The sequence below is a fragment of the Micropterus dolomieu genome, linkage group LG21 (genome assembly GCF_021292245.1).
Source record: "Micropterus dolomieu isolate WLL.071019.BEF.003 ecotype Adirondacks linkage group LG21, ASM2129224v1, whole genome shotgun sequence".
NCBI lineage: Eukaryota > Metazoa > Chordata > Actinopteri > Centrarchiformes > Centrarchidae > Micropterus > Micropterus dolomieu.
The window spans coordinates 15,137,779-15,159,790 of record NC_060170.1 but is presented as its reverse complement, the minus strand read 5'-3'; the positions used below and the strand labels follow the sequence as shown (position 1 = coordinate 15,159,790).

Here is a 22,012-nt window from a genome sequence, read left to right as displayed (position 1 = left end):
GGTGAACGGGGTTTAAACACTGTATAGATTTTGAGCATGACATTTGCTTGATGGTCAGGCACTGTTTCACAAAAGTGATTTGTGAGCGCAGCTTACGAGCAGAATCACAAGTGACGGCAGTGCCACTTTCTACAAACTGTTGTGTATTCTGATTCATACGGGGCTCCTGCATAGGTTGCACGTTTGCAATTTGTTTAACTTAGTGAAACGTAAACATTTATAGCAAAGGAAATGATCTTGTGATGCAAATCATGTTTGTAATGTTGCCAAAGTCCATCCTTACCGAGGCAGATCACAATGAAAGACGCCGTGCAGTCTTTCGATATGAGACAGTTAATTGATAGGCAATAGTTTCTACAAATAACAGGTGGATTTATTTTTCCAAAAAGTTATTTACATTATGTACATAAACACACCCAAAATAAGCCACATACAGTAACACTAGAGATCAGGTATATCCTTCAGTTACACAGTGTATCAGTAATCTCAACAGAAAAAAAAGGCACACTTCTTGGTCACCAGACAAAAAAACCCCCCCAAAAACTAAAAACCACAAACACACATAACATACACACACAAATACTGCATCTGGGAGAAATGCATTCACTATATGCTTCATTATGGGATGTGCTCTGATAAATAAACGTTGGTCGTGCAGTGCTTCCATTTTTTCATAAATAAAACAAATATTTAAAAATGTACAGTACAGTGACTACAATTGCTGGTGTATGTCCACTGGCACAGATGTGTATTCGTCACTAGCCCACACAAAAGGAACATTCTGCAATCCTTTGAGCATTCTTAACACATTTTACACTGTCCCTCGCCTCCAACCTGTGCGTCGTTTTCCAGTCTCAGGCTGGACAGACCCCCGGAAACCAATGAAACCTTCCAGGTGCAGTTAAGCCCCTCCCATCGCGTGCTGATCATTCTTCCTCCTTCAAAAAGTGCTCATAAAGAGAAGGCAGTGCTTCTCCGATCCATATTCAGTCTGCCATGGTGATTGTGTGTTGGAAGTGGTCGTTACATGACAAGCCTGCCGATCAAAAACATGGTTTCATTTACTTAGACTCACACACACGACAATAGCTAAATTTAACATTATTCTGACAAGATAGCCAACATTTTATGTTTTGTACCGTTTTCTTGGTTTCACTTCCCAGCCATCACGACACTTCACAAAAGTTAGTGAGCCCCCTGGTGAAATTTCAGTTTTTGCAGGGTCCTGGGTGCAGAACGTAAACCTGAGACAACCAAAAATAAAAATCTCAGTAAATGTTTATCAAAAAAAAAAAAAAATAAAAAAAAAAATCGTGGGGTTGTGGCATCTACCAGCCCTACTTACTTCTTCTGCGTTTCCCCAGCTTTTACACGAATCCGTCGGACTTGCAGTATAGGTTTTGGAGGCTTAGTGTTCCAGGCCCAGAAAGTCTTCTTAATGTTCTTCCAGACGGAGTTCCAAGATTCAGATTCTCCTTCCCAGCTCAGACTGATCTTCAGCAGGTCGCCAATATCCTCTTCAGTAAACACCAAGAAGGTGTTGGTCAGGTTCAGACTTATCGTGTCCTCATGGCTGGACAAAGGGAGGAGAAAAAGACGCTAAGTCAGGTGGTCAGAAACGTTCTTGCAGCTGTGTGTCAGTCAATCATTTTAAAACTAATTTTTAAAAAAGTTGTGTGTGACTAAAGCAGACATCACATGCTGAACAATCTGAACTGCTGTGTCTGATTGCGGACATACTGCCTTGCCAAGTCATGCTTTTACATTCAAGCTAAATTAGCTTTAGCAGCTATGGAAACCTGACTACTCAAGTTCTTTTTCCAGTCTAAGCTTGTTGTACATCTTTGACAAAGGTCAGTGCAAACAAAGTTCAAATTCCAAGTTTTTGCCAGATTGCGTCTCAATATCACAGGCAGCGTAGCTACCAGGTTGCACATAAGGGACCATAGCCAAGCCAGTGCATTAGTAGTTTTATGGATAGTCATGCGGAAGTGTTGTGAGAAGAGACCAGTTTTGCAGGAGGATTTTAATTTGTACTTACACATCGACAAATATGTTTCCTGTATCATTATGGGCTCCGTACAACTTGACGTGGAAGGTGGGATCTGCATTGTCGAAATGTTTTCTGTTGAACACGTGCATCTTCATCTGGTAATGGTAGCCTTCAAAGAGAACACAAAAACAGAGTTAATGTTTGACCCAGTAGTCAGTGTAGTAGTCTACGCTGGCAAGTGAGGCTAAAGATAGAACGGAGCTGCTTATCAGTTTTACTGTAGGAAGTACACATAGTAGTAAGATAAATTGATAGATTACAATGCATTTCCTTGTTGTGACTCACCTCCGAAGGGCGTGTCAGCACGTGTCTTCAGATACATTTTACTGTTGCGCCTCTTACGCATCTTTCTGGTGTTGTAGCCAATGTTGTTGCAGCGATTTTTGCGGCAGCTGAGGCAGATGCCCTTCTTGAAGCGATCGGGACCAGTGCACTGGAACGCAAAGCTCATGTGGTCCTTGTTCATCAGGGAGTCCACAAATAAGTGTACTGCCCGCTCATGTTCACATTTCATGACCTCCATGAAATCTGAAGGAGAAAGGCAGGTTAGGTCTACTGTATATGGTCAAATGTCGAATAAAAGGATAGATTTGATGTCGCGACAGCCAAACAAATTGATACTGAAAAATGGAGAAACAGAAAACTTACTTCCAGCCACCGCCAGCACGTCACCCAGCGCACAGCCGGGCTGCACGTCACCACCATTGGGGTAGATATCAATGTCCCCAATTGGCTGCTGGATCCCAATGCTGACACCCAGAGCCTCTCGAGTGTATGTGTGCAGAACGTCCACAAAGTCGGCATCATCTGGGGAGAGGCGCCTCGTTTCCTCTACACCCTCGAACATTGGTCCTGCTGGGTCTAGACCTAATAGAATTAAATGATGAAACGGATAGTCAGTAAAATGAATCAGCATGATGTTTGAGGAGCATTTGCCAATTTGTGTTGCACTTCACTTGCCAGTGATTCTGCCGATGGTCCCTCGTACATACGTTCCTGCGTAGCCGGCTACGTGAGCGCCTAAACTGTAGCCAATCAGGTGCACGTTCTCCAGAGGCAGTTGCTTCTCATCCTGTTGGGAGAAAAAAAATAAATAAAGTTGCACTCACATCTGCAGCTGCCACCATGAGCGCCAGCGTACAATCCTGGAATTCCGCCAGCAATAATCAGTCGTGCCTGCAGCTGAGCCAGGCTCAGTTAACCCAGACAGAATCTACTGACAGTCCCTTCCATGCAACAGCGCCTCCACCATCTGTCTCAGTTTGTCTCCATGAAATGCTCTTTGTCCATGTTTACAACTACATGGCAGGATGCCTGAATCTCTCCTCACTCGCCATTCGTGCAGTCCAATTTTGTGACAATCCTGCTGAATGAGAATTGTCGTCTTTGCCTTAGAAGAATTGAATAGACCGTGCTCCTTATTAGATGCTCTGATGAGCATTGAGCTAAAGAAAAGGATACTAGAGGCAAACTTTCAACTATCTAAAGCTGTGAAGACAACATGCCAGAAAGAAATTAAGCTACTGCCTCAGTGTGACTTTTAAAAACATCCAATAAAAGTGTATATTTAGCATCTCATTTCAGGTCTTGAAATGTGTTTTGACAGCTCTGTCATGCTCACAAAAGGTTGTGATTGCTTTAAATCACACAAATGGAAAGACAGAAGGGGGACAGGTTTTATGGATTTGTAGGTACACAGCTGCTCTTCTGTCACATAGCATTACTGTCTTAAATGCCAAGATAGCTCAGGTCACAAAAATAATTTATAAAGAAAACCACATGACACTTTGAGACCCACCTACACACTAAAGACACCTTGCTTTTATAAGACCAAGCTATGTCAAGGGTGAGTGACAACACATGCATGGGTGCTCTGGTATGCAGTGTAGTGTTGCATCCAACTGGTTCAGAGCTATTGTAAATGACAGGTTTCCTTTTTTGACACCCAAATAGAAACAGTGGTGCATGATTTGTTCAGTTGGTTTTAGCAGAACACTCAGTACATGGATTCAAAAGAAAACCAGATTGATTTTACAAGGTGCTTCAGGAGCCTAAGTGACCACACACACACACCTGAAGCCAGTTGAGCATGGTGGCAATGTTGAGGCCGACGTCATTAGTTCGGTTGACTGCGTCGGGGTAAAGCTGCTGAGCCATCACTATCCAATCAACCACCACCACATTGGCATCGCTTTCACGCTGCATCACTGCAGAGACCAGCTTGTGCATCCAGCTTTCGAACATCCCGCTCATCTGAGAGAAAAAGATAGCAAGTCATTCAGCCAGATTACTTTAAACCCGGTGACACTCAAGTTCGCTCACATTCACATGATATGTTCAAAGAGCTCTAGGTGGAGAGACACCACTTCCACCAATGCAATACACACATTTCCCCTTCTCCCAGTGAAGAGAGGTTGCGGTTAGTCAAGAGTGACCCACATAGAGAAAGAGGGGGACTGCAGCTAGATAGTGGTGATTGAAAAAAAACAAAATCATAATTTCAACTCACTGTCCAGCCATGGATGATGAAGATGGTCTTGGCTGTAGCATTGAAGCCACACTCCTCTAGACACTCCTTCTTGCCTGTCTGCAGGTAGCAGCCCTCATGGTCCAGATCCAAATTCTTCCTCATGTTGTACTTGATGCCATTGACAGCCTTGTTGTCTGTTGACAATTCATCAAACCCACCTTCTTCACCTGAAGGATAATTGGTTAGATTAACTTTATTTCTCTCCTGCTTTTCAGATTTTTCTGCTTCCTGAAGTTTGTTAATTAAGACAAAACATCTCTCCACGAAAATTTCCTATTTCTAAAACACACAATTCAGCCAATCATCCCTCACACTTGCAGGGAGCGTCTGCCGATCAACTTGCTTTTGCAGTGAAGTGCTATGCCGGTTGAGTGCAGGTTGTACAGTAGACGCAGGCGCAGGACTAAAATGTCACCGCCACCCTTCTTTTATGTCACCGTGTCTTTCACACAGTTGCTGCCAGGGCTCCTATAATTATCTGACTTTAACACTGTACTCTCAGGCCTGAGGCTAAAACGGCAGACCTACAAGAACAGCAAGAAGGGGACGAGATTGCCGACAGTTTATCCAAAATAATTATTGAAATGTTAAGAAAGAAGAGGTTATTTTATCACTGTATTTGGTCTTTGTGTTTGATTCTCGATGAAGGGGATAAATATTTTAATACCAGTCTGGATTAGTCTCGCGCACACAGCAGTAACGTCAGACCTTAATTTAAATGAACTCAACACCCTTTGGTAATGGGCCACACCGACCTAAATGACTTCAGCTGGGTTGTAAAAAAGCTGGTGAGCGGTCAGTGGTAAAACGCGGATTCAGCGGAACATCTTTCCTAATAGTTCACACAGACGTGGCGTTGTGTGTCCCCCACTTGAGCTTTGCGTCAAGGCGCCTTTGGTGCTCTCCCAAAAAAGGACATGTTGCAGTCTCTTAAAACTCCATTCCCGTTTTTCCTAGTTCACTCCCCGCCACACTTGTTCGTATTTGTAATTTATCCTCAATAGCTCAGAAATGCAGATTAATTAAGCAGGTTGTGTGTGGGGAAAGTGGAGGTTTAAGCTGCCTATTAGATTATTTCATTCATAGATGTTTCACAAGCGCATGTTCAGCTTACTTTACGCATGTGGTGTTAGATTTTGACACTTTGTTTTGAGGCTGGCAAGGAAATAGCCTAAAAGATAGTAAGAATTGGACAATAGACACAAAGCCGTTTCTTACCTTTAAGAACAGCGTTTTCCCCAAGAGCGGACGAAAAGAGCGTAGTGGCACACTGTAGGAAAATCCACAGTAAAAGGGCTTTATGATTCATTTCTCAGTCACAGACTAGTGTTCCTGGGAATATAACCAGTTTTGCCGGTGGTAGCGCGGTAGACCAGGCCTATGTGAATGAGTTTAGATCCGGTGGTGACAAAGAGCAACGGAGCCGGTGATGCGTCTTGGTGGAAGCACCGCGTAAGAAATGTATTAGCATCGAGTGTATGATTAGAGTTTTAAATAGTTTCCCCCTTTTCAGTCATCTGATCATCGGCTGATCTATCGCGGATCTTATTGGTCAAGCCCCCATTTGTTTACGTTTAAAGGCGTGGCAAAAGCTGAATGAAGTAGTAGTAGGCTGCTCACGTTGCGCGTATTTTAACCCTTGTGGGTGTGTACGACTGACGCAAGCCTCCATAAACCACATCCAGTAGCCTGGTGTTTGTATAGGCTACTGAAAGTCATCCTGATCACACCTTTGTTGCTCAACAGCATTCCAACAATGTGTAAAAAAATATCAATAGAGGAGATGCCAAGGGGAGGGCTTCCAGAGATCCAGTCCCGGTACCCACATTAGGCTACTTTTTAAATCTTACAGTAGCCCAATACAAACTACAAATATCTTTCTGTGCCCATTATTATTCGTGGGAAACCCACAACCCCCTCTCTGGGAATATTTAAAAGGCTCCGAACCGTGTGTGTGTGTGTGAGGGGGGGGGGCCTGGCGCGCTGCCAAACCATCTTAGCTCATCTTAGCCGGTTTCAATTGATGAGGCGAAGAATGGGCGCACTCACGCAAAAATCTCTGCTACAATAACACCACTGTTTTGTGTACATACACCAGCGGCCACGGCCCAGGAAGTGTCACCTGCCACCACAGCAGCCCGTGGTACCCGGTATCTTATCAGCTCTTACGCAGCTCTGAAAGTCCTGCTGCTGCTAGGTCGTTGGGTTTAACGGCTGTGCAAGGTCAACAAGCCATAAAGACATTTCACCATTCAGTGATTGTCTGACTCCTCACTCTCTTTATCATGGTCTCTCTTAGGAGGTCTTCCTCAGATTGATCAGCAGTGTCTTCTGTATAAAGATTATGGTCCTTTCTCTAGCCTGTATAATATTTGTTATATTTATATTTTTTGTCTTGTCATTGTGTTTTGTTGTGAGGCTACTCTCCTCTTATTTTTTTTAACATCAGTGTGCTGAAGTGCATTTTGTATCCACAATGTAGGCCTAAATAATGTCAAATGTAAATAAAACCCAATCTCTTTCACATTATCATCTTCATTGGCTTCATCATGACTTGGACTGACATGGCTAGAAATTATGCATATCTTTGAATCTAAGGAATACACAAGTGGCATTGATATTAAAAATGTGTTTTTCAAAGGAGGAGCGTGAGCCAGTGAGTCATAAAGGGGGGTCCAAAATAACTTGTCCTTTTTTTTTTAACTCATACTTGTATTAACAATATGTATGCTTGAGAAAACTGAAGGTTAGTGAGAGGGCACTATACTTCAAATGATGCAGTGCAGCATTTGGTGCACAAATACCTTCCTGCTCACTTTTTGCAGTGCAGTCCAGAGCACACAGTGAATGAGGTGAAGTAACATTAAGATCTGCCTACCACCGACATTTAAACCTATAGGAACACAATTTTATGTTTTAGAAGGATTAAATCTGGCTGGTGACAAAACTACTTATTACAGTTTGCACTCCTTATACTTCAGTTCTTTATCTGAACATTAGAGTAACAAAAAGTCTGTAGTAAAATAGAGCCAAACTCAAAGACCCATAATGAGTCTGTAGGACTGACCTGATGTCAGACATTGGCAGTTATATTGAGTTAAAAGTTAAAGTCGCTTCTCACGCAGGGTTATTGTTATTCTTTTCATCCACACACCTCAGCCAGCTACCAGTGAGAGGGCCAGTTTGATTCTGCACTATGCTGATTTGTCCTGATTTTGCTCTACAAGGTCTGTTTGGCGAGACCCAACAATGAGGCACTGTGAAATTCTAAAACAGTCAAACAGACCTACACAGTCTGCTCTGTGGTGAGAGTAGCGGGAGTGTAATTTAAACATCCTTATTGTAACCATTCTCAAAAGCTTCAGGTGTGAGCCACGATGTCTACAAACTGCTGGGGTTTCATATGTGTTAGTAGCAGGAGCTGTTTCTCAAAAGGGCTTTTGGATGCCTTTGGTTTGTGCTTAATGCAAACTCTTCCAAAATCCAAAACCTTTTGAAATAGTTACCTTTTTAAAGCTTCTTCCTTATCTACTTTATGCGTTAAGCAGCACCTGCGTTCAGTTTTTCAGTTTTTCTTAAGTTCGTAATAAAGCTCGCTGCATGTAAGCAGCTGTGCATTCGATTAGTAGAGTCGATGGGAGATCGTTTTAAGGTTTACACAATTATACATTTCGATGATTTGCTTAACTGTGCATATGTAATTGCATTTTGCATTTATTTTTGATTAATTCAGTGTAAAGCTTTCAAACATGATCTTAGTGCTATCTGTCTATAATACATGATTATTTATTAAATGCTCTTTTTAATGTCATTAAGATAAATTATTAAAGCTTAAGGTGTTTTTCCTAGGTTGACAGGTGATGAGCATTGAGCTTTTGGTATGTAGGTCTAAGTAGGCTATTATTTATGTAGCCTATAATCAGAATCAGAAATACTTTATTGATCCCAGAGGGGAAATTCTTTGTTACAATTGCTCACTTGCACATCAGTGTAATTAAGGTATAATAATAATAATAATAATAGAAAGATAAAGTAGAAAATATAAAGAAATATATAAATATAAAACACATGAATATAAAATATAGAGAAAGGAGTGTGGATATGTGCAGTATTTTACATTATTTACAGAAGTGTAATGATGAACAGTAGTAGTGAATAAATAGCAGTACTAATAATAGTACAGATAGAGTTGAATCGATGAAGTGGAATCGATCACACATCCTTAAAAATCCTTAAAAACTAGGACATGAGTAACCAGAGCACTGAAGCAGATAATATTGCACATTGAATAATAAAACAAAGAATATTGCACAGAAAGTGAAGTATTGCTCCAAGGTCTGTCATGACCTGACCATGACATTCAAGTATATCTGTCTTATAAAGAAGATAAGCTTTGTTTGTTGTTGCTATCTCAATCCTTCTTTCTAGTCAATAAACAATGAAGCCTACTTCAGCCTATTTTAGAGCAAGTGAAAATATTTTCTGTCATGGAGCTCCACCAGATGGAAATATGATGGAAATATATTCGCATATCACTGCACAAACTGCCAAATTGCACATATTCCTTATTATTCTTGTATGTTTTGTGAATTTTATATTTACATATTTATACAAATCCTCTCCCCCTGTTATATGTTTGGACAACACAAATCCGGAGTAATGCATATTGTAAATAACTGCCGCACTGTTTTGTTTTTCTTTTACACACAATTCTTTTACAACTTGCATCTGTTTATTCCATATTTATATATTTTTAAATCTATTTATATCAACTGTATGTTTATGTTTTTGTGTAGCACCTAATCACCATAGCAAATTCCACACATTATTGAATATACTATGTAAGATATTTTATGCTTGTTCAGAAAGATAGAGAATGAACTAAATCTGGTAAGTACATTTTTTTTAGCAGGGGGGAAAAAAGTAAAATCTAATTTGGGGGACTCTTGGAAACTTTTCAAAGTCCCTGAGAGGTCAATATATATCTCAGCCACACATCTGCCAGGGCTTTACAACCTAAAGTGAGACAACAGCGCCACCGTGTGGACAGCGGAGCAGCGCACCGGACAGTGACACAGCAGGAGGCGGAGGGGGGCAGTGAGCCAGACCGGATCCTTCATGAGGGAAGAGGCCAGGGACAGCCAGCCAACCCCGGCTTCTCTTCTCTTCACTGATATTATTCTGTATTGTGAGCCAGAGAGCCCGAGCAGGGGGCTGCGTTAGTGTTCATAGGATGTCCCGTCATGAAGGTAAGAATATAACGTTACTTCCACTCTGAGGTGTGAACACGTAGGGGTTTGTGGTGGAAAACGTTGACAGAGCACCGCTAGCTCACGTTAGCTAGCCGAGAATTTCATGTTTTGCAGCCCATCCTAGCTAACGCTGGCTAGCGTTAGCAGCAAGGTTGCGGTGTAATTTCGTGGGGACGCATTATGGCGGCCACAAAATGTGCATCTAATCAAACGGACCATGCTCTTGACGTGTATGTTACGGACAATGTTACAACAGTCAGCGTTAGTTGACCAAAACAGTGCTGACATATAAGCGGAAGGAGCTAACTAGTTAACGTTAGCTATTTGCGCTAGCTCGCCTGCGAGCTAACTGGTGATAGGTTATGTAGGTTAGCGTTAACGCGCTGGGGAGCAAGGGGGAGTGCCGAGAATAGGAAAGACACAGAGCAGCGAAACACCAGAAAGAGTTGCGGTTAGTCTCGTTAATGTGTTGGTTAGTTTTAGCTTCCTTCCGGGTGTAAGTTGGCCTTCAGATTTCAGTTTCACAAGCTAACATATAACGTTAGCAAACCAACATTCACCTCGTCCTTGCGGCCAACCTTGTTGAGCTTGAAGTTCGTTGTTAGTGTCAGTAGTCTACTTCACACTTGAGTTAACATTGTCAGAAATGTTAGATGTATCAGCTCACCAACCGTGAAAAAGTTCGAACTCACAGCTGTCTAGGTTTCCAGCTAATAGTTAAGCTAAAGGTAGCTGGTTTATTTGTTAAATTGTTTGCCAGCATCGAAGGTTAGTCAGGCCTGAACGGCCTTTATACTCTATGCCTGTGTTGGTGTTTTTGTTGTTGTAAACTTTGTTGTCGGTAGTCATAAAGACTGAGACATCGTTGTTACTGTCATTAACCTTTCTGCAACAGCTAGTCGTCAGGCGATGCACAGCAGGATCAGGTTGGGAAGCTAACTAGCTATGAATGGATATATGAGGGAGTTTAGACAGCCTGCTGTCATACAATACACCAGAGCTGCACGACTGTCTTAGTCAATCAACAAGAGGTTCCCCTATAGCCCATGTGACACATAAGGACCATTTTATATGTGTTGTTGGTATGAATATAGTGATGAGGGTGGCTTTATGAATGAACTTGGTGTCGTGAGTGTAGCTTTATTAAAAGGTGAATGGGCACTCCTGAGTAAGAGGATTGCTACAGGGGGTGGACACAGTAACATGCCACTAAAACAGGACGCAGTATAATATGTGGCACTTAAAGCTCAATTTTGGCTGCTCAAAGTGTCCTTTCTACTCCCATGATTGTTGAATGCATTATTGCATCATTGCCTTCAAGTTGTTACAATCAAACAACACCGACATCCTCCAATCCACCCCTCACCCATTTGCCTTCAACACAATGACACAAGCAAATATGTAGTATTTATTGTAGGACTATGGTGTTGGATCGCCTTTCCTTGTGCAGATGTATTTTGTCCACTACGTGCATAAAACCTCTTGAGGAAATTTCATCCTGTAGTGATCTGGGATGTTCCAGCACAAAAATGTGGCGCAACCAGCTCAAGACCAGAAAATAACTTGTTGACCCTTAAGCAGAATGTCCAACAAGACTATTTTTTTCTTTTCACCACCAAATTATCTCTTTAGTATTTTATTATGTTATTTATTTTGCACTGTTACTTATCACATTTTCTCTTTCTTCCCTCAGGCGTGAGCTGTGATGCATGTTTAAAAGGCAACTTCAGAGGTCGACGATACAAATGTTTAATTTGCTACGACTACGATCTGTGTGCATCGTGCTATGAGAGCGGTGCAACCACAACCAGACACACCACAGAGCATCCCATGCAGTGTATATTAACCCGAGTCGACTTTGGTAAGTAGACTTGATATTCACGTCAGGCTAATTATGTGCAGAGTGTTTATCCAGGTTGTGCGAATATGGGAAGTGTGAATTTCAGCTATATGATCTGTCCGTCATTCATTCTAAGTACAATATTGATAGTTATGCATTTCCTGGCATAAACCTCTAATACTGGGTGGTGATGGCGCAATGGATAAGACACAGACATGGCTTTGGTGTGAGAGACCTGGGTTCAATTCCCCACTGTGACCCATCTACCAATGTGTCCCTTAGCAAGATACTTAACCCCTAGTTGCTCCAGAGGCTTGTGACCTCTGACATGTATAGCAATTGTAAGTCGCTTTGGATAAAAGCATCAGCTAAATGAATAAATATAATGTACTGGTGTTGTGGAAATTGTATATTGCTGGTGAGGGATTAAGCAAATAATTGAATTACAACAAACTGTTGTCTTTGAAGAATTTATTAATAAAAGAGAAACAGAGAAGTACTAAAACACACATACAGCTGGTCCAGAGACCTGCTGCCTAGGGCAGCTTTGGGCATCTGGCCCAGAGCAAAGGGAAGCACTATCATTTACACAGGTTTCTATGTTTTGGAGAATAGAGATCCTCTCCTGGCCTTGAATGAACATTGAAGGAGAGGAGAGGAACAACACTAAACAATGGTAGTCTTTGGAAACCTGCCTTCAGAGCCTGTAATAAACCTGCACAAATAAAACTGTGTATGTTATCTTTAGCTGACACTAAATTTTTTTGTTCTCAGATGGGAAGGCTGCTCCCAAATGGCTTAGCAGTGACTGATTTGACCCAGACAGCCTGAGGAGTTTTTGAGAGGGTTTTATTGGGCTACTGGGTTTGATTTATCCTCCACAAAAAAAGCATGTTGTCGTGGCAGCAATGGGAATAGAGATCGTCCAGTCCTAACTAGACCATACTGTGAATACAGTTACAATTAATTATTGGTAAAATTGGCATTGCAGTAAATGTGGTGTCACCTCAAATAGTAGCTGTATGGTTTTGATTCAATTGGGAGACTGCTTCTACTAGTATTTCATGTATTGGTGCTGTGAAATATGTTGGTATTCAGCCTTTCACACATTGGAAATGCTGTTTTACAATCTGTTAAAGGAAAAAAGATCAACTGTTGCTGAAAACACAGCAGAAGGTGCAAGCTCACAGAGAAGTCCTCATTTTTGTGGTTGTGGTTTTTAGTGTCTGTTGGTTCTTCACCAACTGAACCAACTGTTTTATTGTGGATCTAAAACGCGCACACATCCCTCAGTTTAATGGTAGAATTGGAAAAATTCATATTTTTTTTTAACTGGACTGTTGTAATATTGGCTACAGGTAAACTCCTGCTGTAGTTTGGCTTCTTGATTTTTATATGCAGTAGGCTAGAAAAAGTGCATTACAAATTGCTTTCTGTAAAGCTGCACTAATCAATGTTTTCATATTAACAGTAACAGCGATGTGTAATGTCAGAGGGCTTGCTTGTATTGACAAAACCACAGATATTCCAGATTCTGCATATCCGCTCAGCTGGATAGAGCGCTTTTGCATCTTTGATCCCACTGTTTCAGTTTCACGGCCTGCAATCGTTACAGTTTTGGTTCAGTCTAAACACTCATCAGCTTCGGAAATAAACCCACAGTAACATATCTGTCCGACACCAAATATCAGCCAGACAAAGGCTGAGCATGGTGGAGCATTTATCAACCAAAGATCCAGGTATTTCCCTCAGTAGTTGATGGAGACTCAAAACAGAGGTTGTGGGAAAGTGAGACGTGGACTTGAATTCATCAGGTGGACACAAACATGACTCCAAATGAATGTTAACTGTGCTCTGTGTCTGCTGGATGGCTAACATCTTCACCATAACAACTTTATAAGGTGAATGGTCAGTTTTGTGTTAATAGCTTATTTCAACTGTGGAAAGGTATCGACAGCCAAATGCTACACTGTCGTTAAAGGGACTGTTGTAAAGGAAACCACAGGTTAGCCTTGGCTGTTGAGTACCTACAGGGGGAAATGGGCTGGGAAATGTTTTATTAACAAGCTTTTCCTGTAATGTGGGAAGGCTAAACATTGCTGTGGTTAACTAGGAGGTGTCGCTAATCAACTTTTGAACACGTTTATTAGTTAACGCTGTACAAATGGGGTTTAACTTCACCAGTATCCACTGCTCTTAAGTTTTGACATTTTATACAGGTTTTGTTTTTTAATCATGTATGATTCTGTGGCAGCTGTGATAAAACTTAAGCTCTGTGTGGGAGAAACACTGCAGTCCTAGCACCTGAAATGGACTTGCAGTTACAACGTGCCAGAACGTTGACACTGAATGCCGTGTCCATCTTGATTCCTTTCCAGACTTGTACTACGGTGGAGAAGCATTCTCAGTGGAGCAGCCCCAGGCCTTCACTTGTCCTTACTGTGGCAGGATGGGTTACACAGAGGTCTCCCTGCAGGAGCACGTGGCTGCAGAGCACACAGAGACCTCCACAGAAGTGGTAAGTTGGTGCTGAAGCTTCACACACAGATCTTAACACCTGGAAACATTTACACTTGTGTTGGAGTAAATTTAATCGGTGTCAGAGAATGTCCCTCAATGTCACTGTCAAAACCTAGTTCTGATGTCAGCTTCTGACTCTGCAAGAAAAACTGAACTGCAAGTGATGGCAGGTAGACTGTGCAGCTCTATTTATAGAGCTCACTGCTTTTCTTCTGACAGCAAGACAACACGGGTTTGAACTGCTGAGAAAAACTGAAAAGAGCTTTAGCTCATGTACTCTACACTTCTGCTGCTGCTGACCTTTTTGACAGCCGTCCAAAGCATTACAATGAAGGGACTAGCTCATTTAAATGCTGTTACTCAGATTGGAGAAATAATGTACCTACCCTGGAATTAGTGTTAACTTTGAAATTGTTTTTGGTTAGTCAAGGTATATTAATTACCATAGTCATGGTGTGGCTAAAGAACAGTTTATATTTCTGCATTGCATCTACGCCGTGGCCGACGCATAGCTGCGTACCCTACGCCGCAGCCTGACGCGCACCTCCCCTAAAATGTAACTCCCAGTCACTGCGACGCAGACTGCAAGAAGTGCGATTTGTTGGCTCGGTCGCATCGCATTTCATCCTATACATTTCCGGTGTGTCATTCTTCAACCTCAACAGGTTCATACCATTCATTCAACTGCTGTTCAACATCAGTCAGATCCAATTCCAACATGATATGCTCAGTCTCATTTGCTATTGTTTGTAGCAGCCTACACCCATGAAGAAGAAGAAACCCAACACAGTGGAACATAGAAACTCTATCACCAACTAGCATTATGTTTGTAACTGCACCAACGCACAAGTCTGTGCTCACTACAGCAGGTAGCCAGCGTCATCAGCTACAGCGTAGACTCGACGCAGAGGTATAAATTGGCCTTAATGGTTCTTTTAAGACTTCAGGTTACTATGAAAATTAAGACCATGTCTCAGGTACTCACTCGTGTACGTCAACACACTTTTTGCACAAATGTTGTATGTTCTCAAGTCATTGCCAGTCATAACTCACAATAGCTAAATGCAGCCATGCAGGAAAGTTGTTGTTGTTAGTGACTGACTATTCATGAGTAAATGACAGGGTAGCCAATTAATGTCCAAGGGTGAATAACTTGGTTAGTGAATTGTCTCCCACTGCAGCAGGTGGGCAGCAAGCAAAAATCAAATTGCAGTTCATGATGATGAATATTGTTTTGGTTCATCACATTATGCTAGCCTTAAGGGAATGAGAGTAAGTCAGGACCCCTTTGAATGAAAACAGGGATGTTGGGCAAATACCTACCTGTTTTAAGTCAACACTGGAAGTTAGCTCGGCTGATTTTAGATGTTCAGCCTTTTAAATACAAGAACCCAACAAAATCACATGATGCTCTTCAGTGTCCATGGTGCAACAGTACAGCTCATACAATGCATACGGTAAAGTTCAGAACTTTTCAATTCACTGTTTGTCATCAGTCTACACCACTCCAAAGAAGAAACAAAAACAGGGTTTGTTTTGTTAATTTACTAAAACTATTCAGATCCTTCACTTAGTACATGGTTAAAGCACCTTTTGTCAGCCTCAAGTCTTCTTGGAAACAATCCTACAAGCTTGGCATGGCTTCCTTTTGGAAGTTTCTTGGCAGAATCCCTCCAGCTTAACCAGGTTGGATGGGGAGCATCAGAGCACGGCCATTTTCTAATCTATCCAGAGATGCTCTTTTAGATTCAGCTCCAGATTTTTGGTCACTCAGGATTGCTCTATATTTTTCTGCATCCATCTTTCCCTTTATCCTGACTAGTCCCTGTTGAAGAAAAACATCCCCACAGGATGATGCTGCCACCACCATGTTTGAGGGATGGTATTAATGAAGTGATGCCCATTGCCTGGTTTCCTCCACATGTCCCGTAAGGAATTGTGGGCAAAAAGTTTAGTATCTTAGTGTCATCCGAGTGTTTTGCTTCTCGCAGTCTGACAGCCATGCAGGTGCCTTTTCTCATGTGCCTTTCAGTGGCCACTACCATAAAGCCCTGATTGGTGGAGTGTTGCACTGATGGATGTTCTTCTTTACGATTCACCCATCTCCATAAATGGGCTCTGGATCTCAGGCTGCAGAAAAGTGTTGTATCCTTCCCCAGTTCTGAGCCTTGACACAAACCTGTCTCGCAGGTCTACAGACAGTTCTCTCAACCTCCATGGCTTGGTTTTCACTGTGACATACACAGTCAACTCCAAGAGAAATTATGTCCAATCAATGTAATTGGGCACAAGTGGACTCTATTCAGAAGCATCTCACAGACCATAGATAATAGGATGCACCAGAACTCAATTGCGAGTGTCCTAGCAAAGAGTCTGAATCCTTAAGGCCAATTTATACTTCTGTGTCGAATCTGTGCCGTAGGTATGCCTTGGCCTAGGTGTAGTGTTTTTTTTACTAAACTTTTGTTCAGCATCTCCAACGTGACCCACTCAGTTTCAGTCACCATTGTTTGTAGAAGCCTACATCAATAAGAAGAAACAACTCAACACAGCGGAACATAGAAACCCCACCACTGACTAGTGTTTTGGTGCTGTAATTGCTGTGATCTCGACGCAGATGTATAAATTGGCCTTTATTATGTAAAATGTATTATGTGTAGAGTGATGAGAAAAAAAATTAATTAAATCTACTTTAAGTCTGAAACAAAACAAAACCAAACTGTCAAACATTTAAAATCAATCCGTGCCTTCAAATCTGGCGTGTTGACACACTTGGCACACAGCTAGAGCTTTCCTGAGATCACATCTCTCCATGTTTAAATACGGTATTTGTACAGTAGATATTTACCGATCTCAGTGTTTGTTCAAGAGGACCCAGCACCAACTGGTGAATGTTGAATGTACAGGGTGTGTGTGATAGTGTGATGATATTGACATGTCCACTCTCTTTCTCTCTCTCTGCCCTCTAGATCTGCCCCATATGTGCGGCACTACCAGGTGGCGACCCGAACCATGTGACAGATGACTTTGCTGCTCATCTCACACTTGAACACAGAGCACCCAGAGACTTGATATCCTTTTCAAGTAGTACCCCCCCACACACACCTCCACAGACAGGACCATAACCTGCTTGCAAAATTCTCTGTAACAACAAGTTGCATTTGGGTTTCAGTCAGTGAAGTTTGTATGAAGAGAAGCAGATAAGTTTCTGTGCTGAAACTATTGAGATATTTATGCGTTTGCTACGTGAACGAAGTGATGCTGTTTGTGTAATCCAGACTGCTTTGTGATTTTTAAAGATTAGTGCGCCAGAGAGGCATCTGTTCACAGAAACTGACTTTTGTTGACATTTCGCTAATAACATTAAAGCCTCCTGTGGTAGTTTTCCAAATCACCATGGTGGGTGAATATACATGAGGTAAGAATATGTGCAGTAATGATTTTATGGCTGTTGTGCTGTTTTAAACCTAATTATGTGTCTCATGTCAGATTGATCAGTTGGTTGCCACTGGTTTGGTGAAGAGCGGAGGCCCAGTTGTCCTTATTTTCCCTTTTTTGAGATTTGCTCTCAAAACAGAAAGCTGTGAGGGGTAGTGGTAAATCAACACCATTAATAAATGTATTAAGAGTGTTGCTAAACAGCAGTTTTTGTTTTGGGGCTGTTCCCAGGGTAGAAAAAAACTTAAAATTCTCTGATTGCAGCTTCTTAAATGTGATTATTTTCTGGTTTCTTTACTCCTCTATGACAGTAAACTGAATATTTTTGGGTTGTGGACAAAACAAGGCATTTGAGTATGTCATCTTGAGCTTTAGGAAACACTGATTTCATTTCGCATTGTTTTTATCACCTATTGTAGTGGTGTGATGCTCATTTCTGCAAACAGCAAAAGGCGGGAACAGTTGGGCACAAAAAATGTATAAACAATGTAGGCAAAAACAAACAGTTGGATTATTACACATTTACACATGATTTTAATTTTGAATCAAATCAGTTGAGATGGCAACTCAAGCTGAGGACAAATTGAGGATTGGTCTTGTCTTCTCTGTTACTTACTCTTACTATGGAACTTCAGGCTCTGCTGAAATGTATTAGTCAACTAATATTCTGAGTATTTATAAAAAAATATTCCAGGAAAGCACGCTCATATTAACCTACATGTGTGATTGTACTTGTCCATGAGAGCCACAGAAAGAAGCGTTTGCAAAGGCAGTGAGCATAGCATTTTAATTATTTATGAAATTGTGTGAAGGGTTGAAATGACAACATCTGCTTTTGCCTGTCAGGAACCGACTGAAATACTTGCGAGTGCGAGTTGTACTCAGGGATAGAGATGCAGAGGACTGACGACAGCAGCCTGGCTGTCTATTTATAGACTACTTTGAATAAGTGGAGAAAACAAAAGATGCAAAAATGTAGTCAAATGAAACTCAGACAGAACAAGTGCATCTTAAGATCCACCAAAGGAGGCCACAGCCTTTGTTTGTGGGTGCACCCAGTGTGCAGTGTCTTGTGCGTGGGTTCACGGTGATGTCAGGCAAATATGTTGCAGCTGGTTCAGAAGGCCTGGGTGTAGTGAGCATTTAGAGGAGTGACGGTTTCTGTGCTGAAACTACAAGTTTAACACATTTGTGCATCAAAAGAGAATTCATCGTTGTTTGATCGCTTAATCATTTAAGTCATTTTGCAAGAAAAAACTCCAAATATTTGCTTGTTCCAGTTCTCAAATGTGACAATTAAAAAAAGCTAATTAAAGATGATCAGCTTGGTCTCTGGGAGATAATGGTGAGGCGTCTTTTCACAACTCTTTGACATGTTGTAGATTGAAAGTGTTATAAAAATAAAACTACGAGTTGTTGCACCGTTACGCTCTTGATGTGTTCCTTAACAGCAAGCTTTTACGATGAGTCCAGCGGGGTGCGGCATGTGAGGAGGATGTTTCACCCTGGGCGTGGGCTGGGGGGTCCACGAGCCCGCAGGTCTAACATGCACTTCACCAGCAGCACCACAGGGGGGCTCTCCACCAGTCAGAGCTCCTCACAGAGCTCCAACTACAGCAGAGAGGCCATGGACCCCATAGCAGGTCAGTCACACAGCACACACACCTAGAGGTCATGGGTACATGGTAAACCCATGCTGACATGTTTGATACAGACCGTACAGGTGTCCTGTGAGCCACATGGGTCCGGAAGAAGAGACTGTGGAGCCTGATGTAGGTCACACAATAATAATCAATATTCTTATTTGTACTGTCAGGCAGACAAAACAATTATTTTCTTATTGATTTGTAATTCAGTATCACGCAGCTGCAGGAGGTCTGACACACACAACACCGGTGCTCAGTACTAAATCATTTCTGTAAATACACACATTGAATAACCTGTCTTAAGGTACATTCTTTGTAACACACACGGATAAATTGCCTGCAGTAGAATAAATATTATACACGCCTCGTCAGTAATGTGTGGGCAGAGTTGTTGCTGTGGCAATTCCTCATTTATGCTGTTATGCTGCTGCAGTTTTTGATCTGGTTCAGTGCTTGGCATTCGCCATGTCAGCGCCAGCTGTGCCATAATGAGGGTCCCTGTTTAGTCAGCTTCACAAACAGGGCACCAGCCTCCTCTCTAATGACACGCTGTACCTGCTGGGCCATTGACTGGTTGACTTTTAGCCTAAAAACCTCACTGCTGAGGGTCTTATCATACTGTGCATGTGTGTCTTATAGTTGTAGTGCTGTACTTTTGATTGTGGATCAGAGGCTGCGCTCATTAATGCTAGTTTTTTGTGACATTTCACTTGTGTAAAATTAACAAAACAAATTTTTAAAAAGGTTGTATTATTAACTATGATCAGTTTGCATTATCGGCTACTTAAAGATCTTGGTAAGGTCTTGTAAACTGGTGTACCGGCCTTCTGATAGAACTATCTCATATGAACCAGTGTTAATGGTTGGAGTGGAGGAGGGTGGTGCAGTTTAGTAGCACAGGACAGAGTTAACTCTTTCCTCATTGTCTCTGACATTAAGGCTTTGTCTTCTCCATCCTGTTCCTCCAGAGCTTCTGTCCCAGTTGTCAGGGGTGCGGCGTTCTGCGGGCGGCCAGCTCAGCTCAGGCCCCTCGGCCTCCCAGCTCCAACAGCTTCAGATGCAACTCCAGTTGGAGCGCCAGCAGGCCCAGGCGGCGCGTCAGCAGTTGGAGACGGCCCGAAACGCCACCCGGGGCAGCGGTAGAGCCAATGCAATCCTCAATACCAATTCAGCCACAGCAAACCCCAACCTCAGCGCCAACCACAATACCAACTCCAGTCCCAACCCGGGTCCACCGGAGTCCAACACACAGCATTCTGCACATAGCTCCCAGTTTCTACTCAGCAGGTGGGGTTGTAGATCTCATTTTTTTTGCATCTACTTACAATGTCTGTACTTTTAAAGGCTACCTTCACTCAAAAATGCTTTTTGCTTATTGTTATCTAACTTCACTGTGCAGAATTATGTACGCGCAGAGTTTGAACACTAGAAAGCTGTTTTCAGATTTATCTTTAAAGGGGGACACTTTCTCTGTGCTCAACTTTAATATTGCCTTTGGAGTTCTCTGTAAACTAAGTTTCTGTTTACATTCAGTGTTTATCACAAACACATGTCCAATGTGCTTTCATCCTTGCGAAGCTGTTTAATATTTTGAAAGCTGCATTCTTTACATCCATATTTACTTATGATTTTATTTTTTGCATGTCTTGGCGCATTTCTGCCACCTGTCATTCAGTGGAATAAAGTGAAACTGAGACAAATAAAATGCAGATCGGTTAAAAAAAACTCCAGTGTATCATTTCTTTATTTATAGAATCTCAGGTTAAGTTGTGTATCTACCAGCAGGATTTTGTGACATCACAAATTTCGTTGTCTTATCAACTGTTACATGCTCCTCTCACCACTTTTCAATCTCTCTTCCGCAGGCTGAGCGAACCGCGGCTGTCCGAGGCGGAGCGGCAGGCGTGCGAGGCCCAGTGGGCCGACAGGAGCCTGTTTGTGACTGAGCTGCTTCTGTCCACGCTGCTGCCCGACGACGACGCCTCGGCTTCCTCCTCCGAGGACGAGGACGACTGTCATGGCTCGTTGCGGAATTTCGCTGACTTCGAGGCCATGGGCTGTGTTGAGGTCATGACCTTGGACGTGGCACTGGAGAACCTCAACCTCAAGGAGATGACCCCGGCTCCCAAGACGACAAAAACGACGACTAAACCGGCACCAACGAAGAAAGAGCCTCCCGCGCCGCCCCTTTGATGACATGGCCACTCCCTCCCCTCGAACCACCATTGTAACTGGCTGACGACGGGGTCAGTCCAACTGCCAATGGATGACAAAAAAGACTGCAGTTCTTTTTGGCTTTGTTTTATTTTTATTTTTTTTTTCTCAGTGATTGTCATTTCAGCTCTGTCGCTCCCCACTCAACCCCATGTTTATTACTTTGTGTACATTGAATAAAAGTAGTGAGACGAGAGAATGTGAAAGCAAGCAAGTGTGGTGGGTGCGTGAAAGAAAGAGAAAAATAACTATATAAATATATTATAGAAAAATATATATGAAAGTTGATAATCAATTCCACATAACCCGTGTTTCCTCTAGCAGATGAGCAAAGCGTAGTTAGCCGTTTAAGAGACAAACACGTCACACACTCACCCAGGGAGAGGAGGCAGACGGAAACCTCTCGGATAAAAACGCTGCTGTGTATTTATAGTTATTAATTAAAGAAGTGCTTGGATGGTTTACCACAACTTAAGCATGAGCTTAAATCACCATGTGCCCATTTTTAACTGCACAGTC

The 22,012-nt window shown here is 42.2% G+C and overlaps 3 protein-coding genes across 4 annotated transcripts in view; 2 read left to right on the top strand and 1 right to left on the bottom strand.

The window, feature by feature from the left end:
* Nucleotides 1-351: 351 nt before the first annotated feature.
* lipg (lipase, endothelial) lies at nt 352-6,056 on the bottom strand. 2 transcript variants are annotated; one of them, XM_046035621.1, is made up of 10 exons: nt 5,802-6,056; nt 4,563-4,750; nt 4,127-4,306; nt 3,014-3,125; nt 2,702-2,920; nt 2,339-2,581; nt 2,042-2,162; nt 1,346-1,573; nt 1,140-1,244; nt 352-1,036 (listed from the first exon to the last, which is right to left on the bottom strand). In XM_046035621.1, the coding sequence occupies exons 1-10, from the start codon at nt 5,890-5,892 to the stop codon at nt 1,024-1,026; spliced, it is 1,500 nt and encodes a 499-aa protein (XP_045891577.1). In that variant the 5' UTR covers nt 5,893-6,056; the 3' UTR covers nt 352-1,023. The 2 variants fall into 2 exon arrangements, with proteins under 2 accessions (XP_045891577.1, XP_045891578.1); XM_046035622.1 differs by lacking the exon at nt 5,802-6,056 and adding an exon at nt 4,896-4,917.
* Nucleotides 6,057-9,676: 3,620 nt separating this feature from the next.
* LOC123960973 (E3 ubiquitin-protein ligase KCMF1-like) lies at nt 9,677-21,699 on the top strand. The gene is made up of 7 exons (XM_046036040.1): nt 9,677-9,832; nt 11,529-11,696; nt 14,054-14,193; nt 17,165-17,266; nt 19,096-19,276; nt 20,248-20,566; nt 21,145-21,699. The coding sequence occupies exons 1-7, from the start codon at nt 9,817-9,819 to the stop codon at nt 21,470-21,472; spliced, it is 1,254 nt and encodes a 417-aa protein (XP_045891996.1). The 5' UTR covers nt 9,677-9,816; the 3' UTR covers nt 21,473-21,699.
* Nucleotides 21,477-22,012, top strand: part of LOC123959853 (E3 ubiquitin-protein ligase KCMF1-like) — a 2,895-nt gene continuing 2,359 nt past the window's right edge. The window contains exon 1 of the mRNA XM_046034166.1: nt 21,477-21,506. Coding sequence (XP_045890122.1) covers nt 21,477-21,506 — 30 coding nt within the window. The remainder of the gene's footprint in view (nt 21,507-22,012) is intronic.

Bases quoted from the DNA above. Each gene is read 5' to 3' on its own strand.
- lipg (XM_046035621.1), bottom strand. From the start codon at position 5,892: ATGAATCATAAAGCCCTTTTACTGTGGATTTTCCTACAGTGTGCCACT. The intron at 4,307-4,562 runs GTGAGTTGAAAT...TTTTTCTCTCAG, and splicing joins TCATCATCCATGGCTGGACA to ATGAGCGGGATGTTCGAAAG. The intron at 2,163-2,338 runs GTGAGTCACAAC...TTCTCTTTGAAG, and splicing joins TGCTGACACGCCCTTCGGAG to GCTACCATTACCAGATGAAG.
- LOC123960973 (XM_046036040.1), top strand. The intron at 11,697-14,053 runs GTAAGTAGACTT...ATTCCTTTCCAG, and splicing joins ATTAACCCGAGTCGACTTTG to ACTTGTACTACGGTGGAGAA. The intron at 17,267-19,095 runs ATATCCTTTTCA...GCAAGCTTTTAC, and splicing joins ACAGAGCACCCAGAGACTTG to GATGAGTCCAGCGGGGTGCG.